Below are 19064 nucleotides of genomic sequence, written 5' to 3'. Positions count from 1 at the left end.
CCTCTTTCCTTTCACCCCCCTTCACCAAGTCCCCCCCATATACCCCATTACAGTCACTGTCCATCAGCATAGTAAGATGCTGTAGAATCCCTACTCACCTTCTCTGTGTTGTACAGCCCTCCCCATGCCCCCCAACATTATACATGCTAATCATAAGGCCCCCTTTCTTCTTCACCCCCCTTATCCCTCCCTTCCCACACATCCTCCCCAGTCCCTTTCCCTTTGGTAACTGTTAGTCCATTCTTGGGTTCTATGATTCTGCTGCTGTTCTGTTCCTTCAGTTTTTCCTTTGTTCTTATACTCCACATATGAGTGAAATCATTTGGTACTTGTCTTTCTCTGGCTTATTTCACTGAGCATAATACCCTCTAGCTCCATTCATGTTGTTGCAAATGGTAGGATTTGTTTTCTTTTTATGGTTGGATAATATTCCATTGTGTATATGTACCACATCTTCTTTATCCATTCATCTACTGATGGACACTTAGGTTGCTTCCATTTCTTGGCTATTGTAAATAGTGCTTCAATAAACATAGGGGTGCCTCTGTCTTTTTCAAACTGGGCTACTGCATTCTTAGGGTAAATTCCTGGAAGTGGAATTCCTGGGTCAAATGTTATTTCTATTTTGAGCTTTTTGAGGAACCTCCGTACTACTTTCCACAATGGTTGAACTAATTTATATTCCCACCAGCAGTGTAGAAGGGTTCCCCTTTCTCCACAACCTCACCAACATTTGTTTTTGTTTGTCTTTTGGATGGTGGCCATCCTTACTGGTATGAGGTGATATCTCATTGTGGTTTTAATTTGCATTTCTCTGATGAGTAGTGATGTGGAGCATCTTTTCATGTGTCTGTTGTCCATCTGAATTTCTTCTTTGGAGAACTGTCTGTTCAGCTCCTCTGCCCAATTTTTAATTGGATTATTTGCTTTTTGTTTGTTGAGGTGCATTGTTTGGTGGTTTTTTTCCTATTCCAATTTATCTGTGCCTCCAACTACAGACTGAAATCTGCTCAGGCATTCTCTTACATGGAATGCCTGACAAATACCATTTGCAATAAAAATAGAAGTCCTACAGGCCAATCCTTCTCAAACTTTAATACACAGCGGCATACTATTCAGTAATGAGAAAGGAAGATATCCTTCCATTTGTGACAACATGGTTGGACTGTGAGCATATTATACTAATTGAGATTAGTTGGACAGAGAAAGACAATTAGTATATGATATCACTTACGTGTGTAATTTTAAAAAATCAAACCTTTATAAAGAGGGTAAAAATGTAGTTATCAGGGGATGAGATAGGGGGACAGATGAGGGTGATGGTGTTTAAGGGTAGAAATTTGTCATGAATAGTAAATAAGTAAATAAAAGATCTAATGCACAGTGTAATATATATAGACAACAATATTGTACTATAATTAAGTAATGTGATAAATACCACTGCACTGGCAATCATATTGCAATATATGATTTACACAATGTTACATATCAAACTTATTCAATTAAAAAAAAGCTTTCATGTGCACATGAATCTCCTGGGAACCATGTTAAAATACAGATTCTGAATATGGGTAGAGCCAGAACTCTGAACTTATAACAAGCTCCCAGGTCATCTGGATTCTCCTGAACCCTGAAGTACACTTTGAGTAGAAAACTTGAGGCCATTTCACTTGCAGAATATAGTATCTGAACTATGAAGACTTACCATGAACAGGTCCTATTATTACACAGCAATATAACTTTAACTGGAGACTGGAACAAAGCAAATGGATAGGATCTAGTTAAACACTGAGTTGGCTCCTTTGGACTGGTTTAGATTTCCTTGGGAATAGGGGAGGTAATCCGTATTCTGTTTTCATTTTACTGGAAGGCAGGTGCAAGAGAAAAATCTATGTGGTGATGGCCCAGTGGGTAGCCCCTTAGTCTCAGAGACTATGGCTGGCCCATCCTGCAAGGGATTCAAGAAAGCCAGCAGCCAATGTCAGAAGAGATTTGGGGACAGAGTTCTGGTATGTGCCAACACTACATGAGCTTAACCAGTTCAACTTTCTATATGTCAAAGTTCCCGATCAGTAATGCCACGTTTCCAGCTGCTGTTCTGCTCTGGCCTGTTTTCACTAAGTGCAAGCGCAGCATGGAAACGAGGGCATAAGGAAGACATCAGATTTGTTATTCCCAGCACCAGCTCCAAGCCCAGACAGCTCCAAAGTCTGAGCAAGGACTTGCTGTGACTTTGTGACCAAAGACTTCATGTTCTCATACCATTAGTGGGCTCTGGCACTTTCTCAAATCTGGGTTATTGACCAACCACCAGTAATTGCTGATTTATGGACAAAGTTTTCTCAGCCTGTTGTCTTCAGGATTCCAATATACCTTCATCTTCTGGAAATGTGTGGAATCAGTCAATTCACATTCTCTGCATTCTCTGTGAGTTCTGCTGTCAATGTATCTAAATAGAGGATGCCTTGCTCTTCCACCTGTTGCTGTTCAGATGACCTTGTAGTAGTTCACTTGCCTCAAGTTATCTCTTTTAAATCACATCCACAGTTCTGTGTGTTCAGGGAGTGCAACTAATAGAATATAGTACGTGGGAAATACATTTTATTATTCTAGTTTTCAACAGCTTTTTAGCACTTAAGCAGGATAAGGCTCTAACTAGAAGTGTTTCTAAGGAGCAGTGGACCAGAGGACAAATGGGTTTCACTTCAAGTGCCGTAGAAGGATGAAGGTACATGTGCCTCTTATTCCCCAACCCAGATGTAGTGTCAACCCTGATGTCTAGTTCATGGTTTTGTTTTCTTCTCTCTTTTCCTAACTGTTTTCTTCATTTTCCCCCTTTTCCATCATCTGGCACCCTCCAGGTAGATACAAGGGCCAACTAGGCCTCAAAAACACATCTGAGGAAGAAAATCGGGTCATATCAAGAGCCTAGGACAACTCTACCAATTTCAATTCCCCTTCAAACTTCCTTTACCCCTTATTCCATCACTGATCAGCACTGGGGCTCCCCAGAACCATGCCCATGGCAATCTTTCCCCTCTAGGTTTTCCCAAGGAGCCCGTATTACCAACTGTGCCTGATTCCATTGTCACATATGATCATTTTACAGCTGCCCTTGAACCATACATACTACAGAACATTTATGACGGAGTCACAGCTCGCAGTAGTTGAACGCAGATGTGTCTCCTGTTTCCATTTATATCTTTTTCAAGAATCAAGATCTCAAAACTCCTGTCATCTCTTTCCACACTTCCTCACTCATTGCATATGGCATTGGGAGGGAGGCAGAGGTTGGTGACAGCACCATCTGAGACCTTACAATATCTTGGAAGTATCCAAGTATAGAAATATATTTTGTCCTGTTTATTTCTGGACTCAGGAGAGTGCCAACTGCAGCCCAGACACCTTGAACTGATTTAGATTTTTCTCTGGCAGTATGACTTTGGCTGAGTTACTTCACCTTTTTGACATTTTATCAAGATGGATAATGGCATCTGCTCTCAAAGGTTAATCAAAGAAAATATGCAAAAAAAACCCAACTTTGCTCTCTCCACAGGAAAGGTTCCCGTCTATATAAACACAAGAAATTATTAAGATACTGATACTTAACAAGGAGCTTCCCACATCATTGATGCCGGGGTTCTTGTTTGCAGAGCCGAAGAATGAGCTTCACAGTCAAGGTAGGAGAGCAAGGTACAGGCTTTTATTTAGAGATAAAGTGAAAGGACAGACTTCCTGGCTCACGCCAGGAGGGGACAAGAGAGTCTGTAGTGGTGCGTTGTCTAGGGGGTTTTATAGGCAGTTGAGGATTTTTCGAGAACATGAAAAAACTTAGGGGTGGGGACTTGTTAAGTGGTCCCTGAATATTGAAAATTAACTTAACGTAAGGAATTTCCTGCCTTGATTTCTCTCTGGGACACCGGCGCCTTGGTCCGGGAGCACATCAAAAGGCTTCCTGCCCAGCCCCCAAGCTGGGCTGAGGTATTGTCTATTTGCTAAAGAATCCTGCCTCTCGAACTTCCTGGGTGTTAAAATGCAGTCTTATCTTTAGGATGGAATTCTTCCTGCCTTTTACCCTGCCTTCTGCAGCTGGGTCTACAGGCTAAGTCAGTTGCTCAGTTTGCCATATCACCTCGTCAGATCTGAAGGAGGAAAGACAGCACATAGGCCTGGGCCTTTCAGTATGTTAAAGTGAATCTCACACATGGTTACAAATGATTAGCATAGTAAAACATGTGCTACTCTTTATCTGGAAAACATTAACTGATCTCACTGAAGAATGATTCTAGAGCTCAATGTTTAACATAGAGTATTAGTAGGGGAGTTTCCTTGCATGTAGTTACATTGCTCTGACTGCAAATATCCTGCCCTGCCCCCTCCGGAGGCCTTCACTCTATTCTGACTACATCTATGGTCCCTGTCTCATCATGACATATATTACTGGTTTCCAACAGGTTTGTTTTACGTGCCTTGCTATCTTTTTCCTGTCCCAAACCAGAATGGTTAGCAAACACACCATCTTCTACGAGAATTCTTACTTTATATGGACAGGTACTAAAAAATAGATCATCTTAAAAAGCACAATCAAATAATTGAGGGAACTCTTCTGTGCTCATATAGGGTGAGCACATGGTTTCTCATAATTCAGTAAAGTATGTCACTTGCATCAAGGTCATTGTATTATTTGCTTTTATTGGACATATGCAAATTTAGAAGATAACTTAAGACCTGTTAACCCTGAGATGCATAATCACCACATCATTGATATAAACATAAATCACTTAAAATACATCAAAGTAGGAATTTTAGGATAAGTATTGGGGGAAAAATCATAGGTGTCTATATTTGGCTATATTCATAGCTATCTATACGAAAAAAGCAACTGTCTGCTCATATTCATAAATATGTAATCCAGCAGTATTTTAAGTTCCAATTCTTACCTTTGAATGGAGCTTACACATTGCTCACTGACTAATTTAACTTACAAAAATTGTAGGTAAGTAGTCCACTTAAAGAGCATTTTACCCCAAAATTTAGTAAGTTTTCCAATTTTGTAAATGATGCACCACACAGTATTGGACAGTATTTCCTTCGAAGCCTCATCTTTATTAGATGTACAGAGATTCAGCAGGCTGAGAAGTTAGGAGATAAGGTTCTTGGGTATAGGGACCTGGATGCAAATCCTGACATGACTCAGTCAAGTTATTTAAGCTATGTAACCCTCAGAGCATCCATCTTTAAAATGGGATAATAACAGTACTCACCTCCTTGTGTGCTGTAGTCACTAAATAATGGGAGAGGCCCCTTATCCACAGACCTTCTGACATACTCAGACTCTGAGAACCCCGTGGATGCTTGAAACTACAGATAGGACCAAACTCCTTATTTACACTATGCTTCTTCCCATATACACACAACCATGATAAAGTTTTATTTATAAATTAGGCACAGTATGAGGTTAACAACAATTAACTAATAGTAAAGCTGAACAATTTCAACAGCATATTGTAATAAAAGTTATGTGAATATGATCTTTCTCAAAATATCTTGTTGTACTATCCTCACCCTTCTTGTGAGGATGTGAGATAAGATGCCTACGTGATGAGATGAAGTGAGGTGAATGACACTGGCATCACTGGAGAACATTAAGCTATTACTGACCTCATGGTATGTCAGAAAGTGGGCCGTCTGCTTCTGGACCACAGCTGGACGCAGGTAACTGAAAGCACAGGAGGCAAAACTCTGGACAAGCAGGGACTACTGAGTCCATGTGAAGGGCTGAACAGTTTAAAGACTATAACTGTTCATCTACATTTAGAAAAAATTTTTTAACATGAGCCAACCATGTTTATTAGTGGTCCCCAAATAACACTTGGAAGATGTTCAACTGATCATTGTTGAATTGAATCAAAACTCAGAAGGGTTGCAAATACTGGTTGCATAGGACTCACCCTGAAAGCTTAAAAAAATTTAAGATTCTGGTACCCTGAAAATTCTGAGTCTGTCAGAAGGTCTGGTATTAAGCCACAAATATCAGTTTTAAGAGCTCCCACAGGGATTCCGATGGACAGCCAGGTTTGGGAACATGACCTCAAATGCACTTTCAATTCAGAAATAAAGTTCCCCAGTACTCCCATTGGCAGGATGAGCCCCTGGTGGATAGAAGCTGGGTCCCAACAGCTCCTTGGTTAAAAAATGTCCATATCTTGGTATCTGCAGTCACATTTCAACTCTCTAAGGGTTTGGTAAGTGTGAGGAAGTCCCAGAATGGCAGGAGAGATGCTACTGGGAAGGAGAACGGACTCTGAGCATCTTTCAGGAATCAGCTCCTGCAACCCAGGCATCAGCAGCCCCTCCCAAGCAGAGCTGGAACGGGTAGCATGAAGTTAAAAGAAAACAAACCCTCTCCCATCCTCATTGGATTTGTTCTTTTGTATCTCTCTGCGCCTCTAGTACAAAGGTAGTCAGTAAATACTCACGGATTAACTGTTGTAAGCTTACAAAGAATCCGCTTCCCATTGTATCAGCCCTCTATCCATACCACCCATGGGATGTGAATTACCCTGTGAAGTTGATTCGATTAATATGCCTCCTCATTGAATCCTATGAAAACTGCCTGCATGTTATGTTCTCCCCACTTCATGTCTCCTCTTTTGCCAGCCGTGCGTCTTAGTCGCCTCTCACCTGTCCCACTCTCCTTTCCTGCTCTCTAAAGCCTTCAGGTGTGTGGTGTTGGTCACGTGCTGTGGGATATAAATAACTGAGAAATATTCGTGTCTGTGGTGGCAGAGAAGTTGCAGCCACTTCTTTTCCTGGAAACCTGCCTCTGGTGTGACAGTATACTACAGCAGTTTGAAACATTTTCACAAAACATTTTCGAGTGAAGCAGGGAGAGGAGATGGGGAAGCTAAGAGACCGCCATCTTATAACTTGCCTAAATATTTGTCATCATGTCACCAGGACTTCCACACGAGCCAGTAATTCATTTCAACCCAGATCTGTAGTCTGTGAGGTATTCTATTTTTTTTTAATTTTGATATTGTTAATGTAGTTACTTGAACATTATGGTTACTAGACTCCCTCTATTATCAAGTCTCCCCCACATACCCCATTACAGTCACTGTCCATCAGTGTAGTAAGATGCTATAGAATCATTACTTGTCTTGTTGGTATATACTGCCTTCCCCATGTCCCCACCTCTACATTATGTGTGCTAATCGTAATGCCCCGTTTTCCCCCTTATACCTCCCTTCCCACCCATCCTCCCCAGGCCCTTTCCCTTTGGTAACTGTTAGTCCATTCTTGGGTTCTGGGAGTCTGCTGCTGTTTCGTTCCTTCAGTTTTTGCTTTGTTGTTATACTCCACAGATGAGTGAAATCATTTGAGTTATTCTTTTTTTTTTTTTTTTTGTGACTCCTTTATTCTTTCCAATTTCTCGCTTTTGGAACTAGAATGTGTGTCTTTGGAATTTTAGATATCTCTCTCACCATTGCATGTTTGGAAGCAGATAACTTGTTTTCTAGTTGCACAGGTCCGCATATGGAGAATAAGTTTGCCCTGGGATGGACTGTACTCACACTATCACTTACACCTGCTTCAGATGACTTACATGATGAGATTTGAAAATTATGATATTTATGTGAGATTTTGGGCTTAAAGATGAGGTTGTAAGGGGTTGAGATGACATTGGGAAATGTTGGATGGGGTAAATGTATTTTGTATGTGGGATAAATGTGGATTTGGGGGACCCAGAGGGTAGACTGTAGTGGCTTGAATGGTGGCCCCCTAAAAAGATAAATCTCCATCCTAAACTCTGGAATCTGTTGTGTTAACCCTGTCAGTACTTGGAATCCAGACTTTTGGCCTCAATAACTGTCCAGAAATAAATTTCTATTATTTTAAGCCACTGAATTTGTGCTAATATTATTATTATGTAACACGTTCCTTACCTCACTAATATGTATTTGAGGACATACCATATTACTCCCTTTGTCTGATCTTTTCCTCCAATAAAATGAATGTCTATTTTGTTCTCAAACCATTTTGTCAATACTTCTGTAATAATCCTGATTGCAAGGTATCATATCTGCTAATCTGCTAAAATGTGAGCTCTAGAGGACAAGAGTATTTCTAACTCTTTTTATTTTGCCAAGACACAGTGCACAAAAGTTAGGTGCTCAGTAAGTATTAGGAATAAGTATTAGTTTAGTAGATGTGATCAGTATTTCTTATTTATACTTGTTTTCCCCAAGGCTCAGTACACAGAAGTGGGTGATCAATAATGTCGGTTAATTGGGAGACCTTCTGTAAGGCGTGTATACTTCAAAGCACCATCAGAATTACCTCCAAAATACATCTGACTTGTGGTAACTGGTCTCTGAATAAACCAGACAGAATGCTCAGTGTTATTTCATACACCTGCATGTTCTGTTGTAAACAAGCATAAATTAGTATCTCCCCTACCTAATGAAATTTATAATTTAGTACTATTTGCTATGGGTGATTACAGGCTGATGAGGGAAAATATTTAAACCATGTACATTGTAACATATACATCTTATAAACTCCATTTGTTCCACTGATGCTGCTCTTGGTGAAAATATTTTTTGAACCCCACTTGTAATTACTGTCATGTTCTTTAATACATATAAAAACACCCTCTTCAGAGATAACTGTTTCTCCATGGTAGAATTTTGGGGTTGGGGAGGGCCATTGTTACTTGAAGCTAAATATTCTATGTAGGACAAGTGAACAAATTGAAAATGCCTGGGGTTTTTTCCCCCCCTTTAAAGAATTTTGACCAAAGATAATCTCTTTAGATGGTAAGGAGCTGATATAGATGGGTGCTCAAGGAAATTTCCTCCTCTAAGATTAATGATGATTCCTGGTAAATTGCTCCTGAAAGTAATTCCAGAAGATCCAAAAATGCTTGGAGCAGTGGTATAGCACAAATGCTTGGAGCAGAGGGAATAAGTGCAAGTGATTATTTTTTAAGGTGGTCACTCTGAAGGATTGTACTTGTATGTATAAATTATGGCATGTAGATGAAGGCTTATTGTGGTTGCACAGTATATGAGAATGTCATAGTTTGGTCAGGTCACTTAGGTATTAAGTGTTGCTCCCTGCTTAAGGTTTTATACCATCCCTTGAGTTATTCTTTTTGGGGAAAAAAGTTGCTCTGTGCTTCTAAACTTCTGTTCCTTTATCCAAGGGAAAATATCTATCATTTCCTTATTTGGGGTTTTCTTTAAGGAACAGTAACAGAGCTGTGAATGCTCACAGATCAGGTGGTGTGTGTGTTCACCTGCCATTATATTCACCATACTTAGCACGAGGACTGACAATAATAGGTGCTTAGAAATTTTTTTTACCAGTGAAGATACACTTAGAAAAGAGTGGTGGAGGACTAAAGGACAGAGAGAGACTTTGGAAGGTGATTCTGGGTGAGAGAACTGCAAAACATGAGAAATTCTTTTCTGCCAGTGCTCATAGAGAGAGAGAAAAGAGAGCGTAATGAGATGAAGAGGACAATATGGTATTTGTCAAGGTAAGGAACTGGTCTCGTTTCCCTTTCCTTGCCCTTGATAACATATACATGCTTCAAATGGAAGTTTTGGAATGACTCTCCATTGCTCTAAGTCTGAACTTAGCATGGCGTGTAAGGTCCCACATGGCCCAGCCCATGCCGACTATCTAGCTCCAGTCTTACCTCTCGCTACCACTCCCTCCCAGGTGTCCTGTATTCCAGCCATTATTGTTCCAGCCTGTATTCCAGCATAAGTGTTGGCTTATGCTGCACCATCTGCCTGAAGCAGGTCCATCTCTTCGTTGGCCAATTCCCTTTCATCCTTTAGATGCCTGCCTAAATGCCATCGGCTCCAGGAAGTCTCCGCAGGCCTTTGGGTTGGCTTTGCCTTCCATGTTACCCCATCCTTGCATGTCCTATATGTCCTAGTCATTGAGGGGTCGCGGGTGGAGCCAAGAGGGGGCGACCGGGTAGAACACCGCGCCGCCCCGGCCGCGCGCGGTCGGAGGAGGCGGAGCGGCGGGCTCCCCGGCTCCCCGAGCGTTCGGCCCCGCGCCTCAGGAGTAAGTAAAGTGCCGCCGCCGCCTGCACGTGGGTCCGCCGCCGGCAGTCACAGTGCCGCACGGTCGAGAGCCTCAGAGACGACAGGACACCCGGAAAGCAGAAGCACTGCCGAGGCGGCGAGTCGGTCTGTGAAGATCAAAAACACGGCCCTGCGCGGCCTCCGCTGCGGCCCCAACCAGCCGCGCTCCCATTGGCTGAATGCCTGGCGGCACCGCGGGATCATTGGCCGCAGGGGCCGTCAGTCAGAGACGGGCCGTCGCAGCGGCGAAAGCAACCATTGGGCGCTCAGGGAGAACGCAGAAGTCCGGCGGCTGCGCAGTAGCTGCAGGCGGCCCCGCCGCCACATTCAAGGTTTAGCAGCGTCGGGAGGTACCGCGGGAGAGCGACCCCGCGCGGTACCCTTCGTGCTTCGGTCCTCCGGTCGTGTCCGGAGGAGCGGCCCGGCGCCTCCTGCCCGCCGTCCCGTCTGCGCAGTGGAACCGGCGGAGACCAGATGTTGATGGACCTGCGAAGTTCTGGGTCCTCGCCGTGCTCGGCTGTGCCTTCCTCCAGGTGCCTGAGCGCTGGCGGCACCGACATCGGTCCCCAGCCTCAGATCGCCTCATCGCGCCCGGTGGGCCCCCGGCGTAGCAGTCGCCCCTTCTCGGCTCTCCCGCGGCGGGCGGAGGGCGGCAGTCAACATGGCTTAAGCGCTTCTGGTGGTGGAGATGGACCCGGACTCTCGGGCCAGGTGGTGGAGATCGCCGCTCGGGCCAGTCGAGCTTTGCCACCTCCAGCCGGTGCCGTCGGGCGGCGCGACCGGGAACCCCGACGCCGCCGCGGGCCTGCCTTCAGCCTTGGCGGCCGCTCAGGGCAACCACGCAACGCGTGGGGCAACCTGTCCCACGCCGACCGCATCACCAACGCCGTCGAGAGCTCGACCGGGAAGCGGCTCCCGCTGCCGCAGATCGGTGGAGGGTCCAGAGCGGGACCCACTTCAGGGATGAGGTCGACAGCGACCGCCCTGCGGGCTGGAATGGAAGGTAGGTGACCGCGGGGTGCGGGCGGACCCGGGCGGTGCGCGGGCACCCCCTGCCTCCACCTGAGGTCGCGGTGGAGCTGGTGAGGGGGCGGCCGTGCAGGTGGCTCGGCGGGCAGTGCGTGGCCCGTGGGGCCGGGAAGCGGTCGACGCGGGGGGAGGGGCTCGCCGGAGCCGCATCTCCTCTGTCCGGGACCGGGTGGTGAGCGCGGCTGCTCTCGGCCCCGCGGCGCGCGTCCTCCCGGCCTGGGTCCGCGCCGCCGACCTGCTACCGCCGCTTGGGCCGGGGCCGCCGGCTGAGGGGCCGGGCCGAGTCGCGCAGACGGGGAGGCCGGCGGGCGTTTTGCGTTGTGTTGATTTATCCGGCGGGAGCCTCGAGGGCGAGGGCCGGGAGGGCTGAAGTTCAAGGGTGACCTGCGGCGGGGCGGCGGGCCGCCCCGAGGAAGCGCCTTTAAAATTAAAAAATGTTTCATGAGGTATCTCTCGTGTTTTTTACTTGGGAATGAAGTTTCTTTACTTGGGTCTTGGAACTGACAGTGCATTTTCTTGTATTTAAAAGTTTGTATCTTTCTGTCATTTCGGTTTGTAATTTGCAGCTGAGTAATTTATAACTAGCCAGAGATTCTGAGACAGGGACCGTGGGTGTAGTCAGAGTAGCGTGAGGGCCTCTGGAAAAAGACCCCTACCAAAACTCCCTATTAAACAATTAAGCAAAATCAGAGTCACGTTAATTCTCCAAAGTAAAATATCAAACTAGGAGTATAAGCATTCTTCAGTGAAGATTAGTTGAAACTAAGAAGCCAGGAGCAACCTGGCCTGGAATGTTTGAACATCCCCCAGATAAGAAAATACCTCAGCATGGCCCACATCTTCATTGTGTCAATTAAATGAGGCTATTGTAAAATTTACTTTAGCCTGCTCAAAGGCCCAGTTTATCTTTAACTTTGCCCAGATGCTGCTTTTCCTCCTCCAGCCCCTAATGAAGTAATACGTAACCTGGGCGATTAATCTGGCAAGTAAAGCCAGTCACAGGCAACACAGTGAAAGGCAGGAAGGATCCCATCTTAAAGATAAGATTGCATTTTTTTTTTAGCAGATAACTATAATTTAATTTCAATTACAATGAATTTTACAAACAATTAATTACAAATACAGATTAATTTCAGCACCTAGCAAGTGCCTTGAACGAAGTAATTTCTCAAATATTTGTTGAATAAATGACTGCTTCTATTCTTAAAATTGGAAGTTACTTAGCTAGACATCTTACCAAAATAAGGTATTATGCATGTTCGGAGGTTTTCATGTTAACATTTCTGTTCCTTTCTTCCTCTCCCCAAAATTCTACACTGGTAATCTTTTAGAGCAGCAATTTAGTGGTTTTTATGATAGGTTTTAAATGATGGCTTTGCTTACAGAAGCCTTCACACTTCTTCAGAAAAGTGTTCTTGGTGTTGTCATTCATTCCTTCATTTACTTATTTTTAAGGTTGCATTTTAACACCCAGGAAGTTAAGAAGTAAGATGATGATGATGATGATGATGATTATTATTAAGGTTTTATTGATATACACCCCTATGAAGGTTTCACATGAAAAAGAATGTGGTTAATACATTCACCCATGCTATCGAGCTCCCCCATACCCCTTTGCAGTCACTGTCCATCAGTGAAGTAAGATGCCACAGATTCACTATTTGCCAAGAAGTAAGATTATTTATTTACTTATTTTATTAAGGTATTATTGATATACACTCCTATGAAGGTTTCACAGAAAAAACAATGTGGTTACTACATGCACCCTTGTTATGGTGTCTCCCCCATACCCCATTGCAGTCACTGCCCATCAGTGTAGTAAGATGCCAGAGTCACTATTTGCCTTCTCGTGCTGCACTTTCTGTCCCCCGGCACACCATGTGTGCCAATCATAATTCCCCTGAATCTCCTTCTCCCTCTCTCCCCACCGGCCCTCCTTCATCCCTCCCCTTTGGTAACCACCAGTCCGTTTTTGAAGTCTGTGAGTCTGTTGCTGTTTTGTTCCTTCAGTTTTCCTTCGTTGTTATACTCCGCAAATGAGTGAAATCATTTGGTACTTGTCTTTCTTCACCTGGCTTATTTCACTGAGCATAACATCCTCCAGTTCCATCCATGTTGTTGCAAATGGTAGAATTTGTTTCTTTCTTATGGCTGAGTTGTATTCGATTGTGTATATGTACCACATCTTCTTTAGCCATTCATCTACTGATGGACACTTAAGTTGCTTCCATATCCTAGCTGTGGTAAATAGTGCTGCAATAAACATAGGGATGGGTATGTCTTTTTGAGTCTGAGAAATTACGTTCTTGGGGTAAATTCCTAGGAGTGGAATACCCGGGTCAAATGGTATTTCTATTTTTAGTTTTTTGAGGAACCTCCATATTGCTTTCCACAATGGTCGAATTAACTTACATGCCAGCCAGCAGTGTAGGGGGGTTCCCTTTTCTCCACATCCTCATGAACATTCGTTGTTCCTAGTCTTTTCGATAGTGGCCATCCTAACTGATGTGAGGTGATATCTCATTGTGGTTTTTATTTGCATTTCCCTGATAATTAGTGATGTGGAGTATGTTTTCATGTGCCTGTTGGTCATCTGAATTACTTCTTTGGAAAATTATCTGTTCATATCCTCTGCCCATTTTTTCAATTGGGTTATTTGCTTTTTGGGTGTTGAGGCGTGTGAGTTCTTTATATATTTTGGATGTTTACCCCTTGTTGGATGTGTCGTTTACAAATATATACTCCAATACTGTAGGACGCCTTTTTGTTCTGTTGATGGTGTCCTTTGATGTTCAGAAGCTTTTAAGTTTTATGTAGTCCCATCGGTTCATTTTTGCTTTTGTTTCCCTTGCTCGAGGAGATGCATTCAGAAAAAAGTTCCTCATGCTGATATTCAGGGGATTTTTGCCTATGTTCTCTTCTAAGAGTTCTATAGTTTCATGACTTACATTCAGGTCTTTGATACATTTCGAGTTTACTTTTGTGTGTGGGGATAGACAATAATTCAGTTTCGTTCTCTTGTACGTAGCTGTCCAATATGCGGACACCAGCTGTTGAAGAGGCTGTCATTTCCCCATTGTATGTCCGTGGCTCCTTTATCATATATTAATTTAATTGATCATATATATACTTGGATGTATATCTGGGCTCTCCAGTCTGTTCCATTGGCTGCAGCTACGTACGGGTCCCTGAGCCTGCAGCAGCAGCCTGGGAAGCTGCCCAAGTCTGCTGATGGAAGAGGTGCAAGAGCACCTGCCCCAGCAGAGGCTCAGGATGAGCAGAGGGAGGAAGAGGAGCAGGAAGCAGACTAGGATCCTGGGGTGCCGGGTGCCTCCAGTCCAAAGGCGAAGCTCTCCTCCGCACACAGCCAGGGTACCAGCTGGGTCGTGGGCCGATGACAGCAGCTACAGGGCTACACAGGTGAACAGAAGAGGCAGGTTATTCCAGGTTCCCCCCGTTATCCTGCTTCCACCCTGTCCTCACTACCCTCTGTGCTCCTGGCCCTGTGCAGAGGGTCCTGTCAATCACTGTCACCCATAGGGTCCCTGTCACGGGGAGGCTCATGAGCATCACCTACTCACAGAGGAGGAAACTGGGTCCCAGAGAGGGAGGGGAATCACCCTTGAGCCTGACAGGACTGTGGCAGTGGAGTAGAATCCCAGCCCAACCTGTCTTTAGTACAACCCCCCACACCCAACATGGCCCAAAGCTTCCCTGAGGCTGGGGAGCAGCCCACCCCTTGCCAATGGCCCCAGACCAGAAGCGTACCTGGCTCTGGCCACTAAGTTTAAATGTTGCGGGAACTGAAGAACAAGAGTCCCTTTCTGCCGGCCCTCTGGCCTGGGGGCTCCAGCTGGCAAGACAGGGTGTATCTGCAGGACAGAGGGGCACCTTTGAGTCCCTGGAGCCACATGTCAGGGGCCCTTCTCCCAGAGCCTGCCAGCAGGTGGAACCCACACATGACTCCTGCCCAGCCTTGCCTCTTCTGCTCATCCGGGGACTCCACGGCCTGGAAGAAGGACCTGAAGTGCTCCTCGGGTTGCAGGTGATATGTCATGGCCGCGTACTTGTGTATGAGCATCTCACGTACGATGGAACTTTCCTGCGGCAGAGGAAGGACAGGATGCACACAAGGAGGGGCGTGAGGAGCGGAGCAGTGGGATGGTCCCTTATCTTTGCTCACGTGGGAACCTGCCTTCCCTCCAATGCTATCCAGCCCTGCCTGTTCCCACTGTTGGATCTCTAGCTGCTCCTCCAGGGAGGCCATCTTGATGCCACCCCCATCCCCCACCCGACAAAGCCTTGAGTGTCCTCAGCCCTCGGTGTGTTCTCAAGACATGTCATACCCAGGGGTTGGGCCGGACAGGGTCCTGCCCAGGGTCTCTGCATCCCCCCTCACTTTCTGTGGCCAAGTTCACATGGCCTGAATCTGGGCCTGACTTGCATGGGCTGGGCGAAGGCCTGGGGGTGGAAGAGTGTGAAGCCTGGTCTTCCCAGCCACACTGCCGTCCCAGCCCACCCTTGTGTGGGCCTGGCCACTCTGCATTCCCCTCCCTGTCCAGGCAACTGCTCCTCCCCCTTCCTGACCCTGTGTGTCCTGGGACCCCATCCTTTCCCATCCTCCCAAATAGGAAGTCCCCAGTCATCAGCCATCTGTGGGAATCCAAAGATTGGTCACCTGCTGGGTTCTGAAGGCTCATGGGGCTCCACCTTGGGGCCCAAGACCACTCCCGGGATGTCCCAGATGCTTGCCCCACAGGGGCTGGTGGGCTCTGGACCTGGCGCTGGCTCTGCCATGCCCGGTGCCATTCCGGCAGGTCCTCCAGGCCCCAGGGCTGAGGCCACTGGTGGGACATCCTCTGGCTCTGCAGGGGTTGAAGCAGGTGACACCGGCCATAGGTCCAGCACAGGGGTCTCTCGTGCTGTCCTCATTCTCCATTTCTTCCTCACACCTGTCCAGGTAGCCCTCCGCCTGTGGACCTCATTTCCACGGAGAGTTGACTCCTCTTCATGCTGAAGGGGGCAGGGGGCATATGGTGAGCAGGAAACCCAGGAACCACCAGGACGAGGGAGGTTTGCAACTCACCCGAGAGTCCCGAGCCCTCTGGGGTGCGATCAAGGAGAGGGAAGTGGTGCCCCCAGGGAATGAGATTCCAGGCCCTCTGGAGTGGGACTGTCGACCACTCTCGTGAGGAAGCCCCTGGAGGGCCCTGGCAGCTTGCCAGGTTTGGAATGGTGTCCTGGGTGTAGACAGCCTGCCCTGGGTCTATGGAAATGGAGTAGGTGAATCCATCCACCAGCTCCTTCATGCTCCCAATGGTGGAGCTCCGAAGAGCTAGTGCCTAGTAGCTTGGAAGGCACCACCCGGGGCTGTATGGACCTCCCTTCGGGGAAATGTAGGCCTCAGACCCTGCCCCTGACATTAGGCGCACAGGGCCATCTGCATATGACTGGTCACTGAGGGAAGGAGAGGACACTCCCTGGGCCCAGTACTAACACGTTGGTGGAAGTACCTGGTCCCAACACTCACCTCCATGTCCTGAATGATGAGACCAGAGGTGTGACACTGACTGCCCCACCAGGGGGCCACCACCTCACAACATGCTGCCACCCAGGAATGGCCTCCCTCCTCCCCAGCCTCTAGTCCTGCCCATACCCCACACCCACCTCACGCACACAGAAGGGGCCAGGGAGAAGGTCATCCCGGGATGGGTCACACCTGGGCCCTGGACCTGGACCTGGTACCTCGGGGTTCCATGGACAACACAGATAGAGGAGTTGGAGGTGGTCTCTGAGCCAACGCCCACAGCGAGCAGGAAGACCGCCCCTGTTTGCTTCACTGACTTCCATGCCTTCAGAAGGCTCCGCACAACAAGACCGTATGTTGCTCTGTCGAGTGTCTCTGGCCAAGTGAGCAGGACTGGGGTCTGTGACCAGGAACTGGGCACGAGGTCACTATTCAGGTTCTACTGGGTGTGTCATCAGTGACATCACTTCCTGAAGGTCCCATTTCCTGGGCCTCTCCCTGCATTCAGACTCGTCCACATGCCCCTCTGGGCTGCTGACTGCCCATTCACCTGGTCCCCTTGCCATGCATGACTACACAAATCTCCACCAGAGCCCTCCCCTCGCTCTTTGGGTCCCAGGGTCCCAGCTCTCAGGAGACGAGCTTAGCTGAGAGACGAGCTTAGCTGAGACCTCTTTTTCTCACCAGTTCCCTGTCCTGCTGAACCCACAGTGCCTCCCAGGAGCTGCCCAACATCCCAACCTGCACAGGCAGGGTCATGCCAGACATTCTTCCCTAGGGACATCCTCAGGGATATATGGAGGACACCTCCAACTCCTGGGGGCTGGTGTCACGTGTGTCTGATGCACAGACTCAGAGATGGACGAATGCCAACCAGGCTTGGCATGGAGTGTGGAACACCACGCAAGTCAGGCCCAGATTCAGGCCATGTGAACTTGGGCAAGTCACCTCCCCTCTAGGCCATTTTCATGTGTGTACCTCGAAGGGGTGGCAATGAGAGGAGATGAAGGTGTTCTCATCTATTTCCAAGGCATCCACCTTCCAGAGGTCTCTGTTATCTGAGGACCATACCCCAGTGCCTCCTGTTGGCATATGTGGTGGGCAGCCTGTGAGGTGAACCCAGTAATCCCTCCTCCTAGAAAGCACATACCCTGTGACCTCTGTGGCGTGAACAGCACAGCCAAGGGGATGTGCTGTCCCAGCCACATTTCATGACAACCAGTCAGTCACTTCCCCACTTTTCATGCTCTCCGTCCAAAAGGGTCCTGATGCAGCCCAGGGCAGTGAACTTGGGAGCCCGTATCATCGTGTATGTGTTACGGCTTCTACGCATGTATTCTGTTTCAGACATAAGGGAGTGAGGTTTGGATACACTGAGAAAATGGATACGTTCATCCGTTTTGTTCATGGTTTGGCTAATTTAGGGAACAAATGTTATTATGGTTAAGATCGCAGAATAGGGACGGAGCTACTAGCTCATGTTCAGCATCCAGCTTTAACCACTTAATAGGCATTTGACTGTGGGTGAGTCACCGACCTTGTTAGCATGGACCTCAGTTTCTCCACCCGTCCCTTGGCCATCATCATCATAGGATCTTGATTACATGAGGTCACAGAGAGCATTGAAGGAGTTACCCTGGGAAGAAGGCTTGGAAGTCCTGGCACATCACAAGTGCTTCATCTAGTTAGTATAAATCTATTGTTACATTCCTCTACCCTGTGTGTAAGCTCCAGAGGGCACAGAGCTAAGGGGTCAATGCAGAATTTCCAGAACCTCCCACCTAGCCTTAGTCCTGTTAGTAAAATTGGTACCAACTCTGATCTAAAATGGCTACCGTTGAGTTTCAGTTTCCCATAATTAAGTTCAGTTTCCCACTCATGACAACTGAACACCTGTGATGCAGACCAATAAAGTCCCACCAGCTAACCCTAATGACTCCATAGCCAATTAGCTGGTGCCAGTGCCGTAATAGGGTATAAGCCAAAGCTCCCCAGCCCACGCTGCTGCTCTCTCTCTCTCTCTCGCGGGCAGCCACCTCACTGCCGCTAAATGAATCTCTTGGTTGGATATCTGCATCTCGGTGTGGTTGTCTTTCCCTTAAGGAATCCAGCAGTCCTTTTAAGTCCATTTACAGGTCAATGGTTGTAACCAATGCAGGGCCTTGCAACCTCCAGGACAAGGGGTGGAGAGGAAATGGCCATTCTCTCCTCCCCTCCATTCCTGGTATGTAATTGGTCTGGCATCTGGCAAAGTTCCTGCTAGAAGGGGTGGGTAGGGGAAGGAGAGCATCAGCTGTGGCTGGAGGAGTTGGATGGTGCTGAGCCTGGCTAGTGACTGTAAGAGATAAAAGCCTTTCTCCTACCAGCCCTTTCCCTTGACTGATTTCGGTTTTGCAGAC

At 46.9% G+C, this 19064-nt stretch overlaps 2 protein-coding genes across 8 annotated transcripts in view; both read left to right on the top strand.

Moving 5' to 3' along the window:
* The window catches only part of LOC118971547 (ADAMTS-like protein 3), a 109441-nt gene extending 99850 nt beyond the window's left edge, over positions 1 to 9591 (top strand). For all 6 annotated transcript variants that reach the window (XM_073218955.1, XM_073218953.1, XM_073218952.1 and 3 more), the window contains 2 exons: positions 3557 to 3680; positions 6220 to 9591. The gene's annotated coding sequence lies outside the window, so the exon portion shown is untranslated. The remainder of the gene's footprint in view (positions 1 to 3556; positions 3681 to 6219) is intronic.
* Positions 9592 to 9844: 253 nt separating this feature from the next.
* The window catches only part of LOC118968766 (contactin-associated protein-like 3), a 191894-nt gene continuing 182674 nt past the window's right edge, over positions 9845 to 19064 (top strand). For both annotated transcript variants that reach the window (XM_073218949.1, XM_073218950.1), the window contains exon 1: positions 9845 to 11112. In XM_073218949.1, coding sequence (XP_073075050.1) covers positions 10584 to 11112 — 529 coding nt within the window. In that variant the 5' untranslated portion in view covers positions 9845 to 10583. The remainder of the gene's footprint in view (positions 11113 to 19064) is intronic.

This window comes from Manis javanica, chromosome 12 (assembly GCF_040802235.1).
Source record: "Manis javanica isolate MJ-LG chromosome 12, MJ_LKY, whole genome shotgun sequence".
Taxonomy (NCBI): Eukaryota; Metazoa; Chordata; class Mammalia; order Pholidota; family Manidae; genus Manis; species Manis javanica.
The sequence above is the reverse complement of the archived record's forward strand: the minus strand, read 5'-3'. Positions and strand labels throughout refer to the sequence as shown.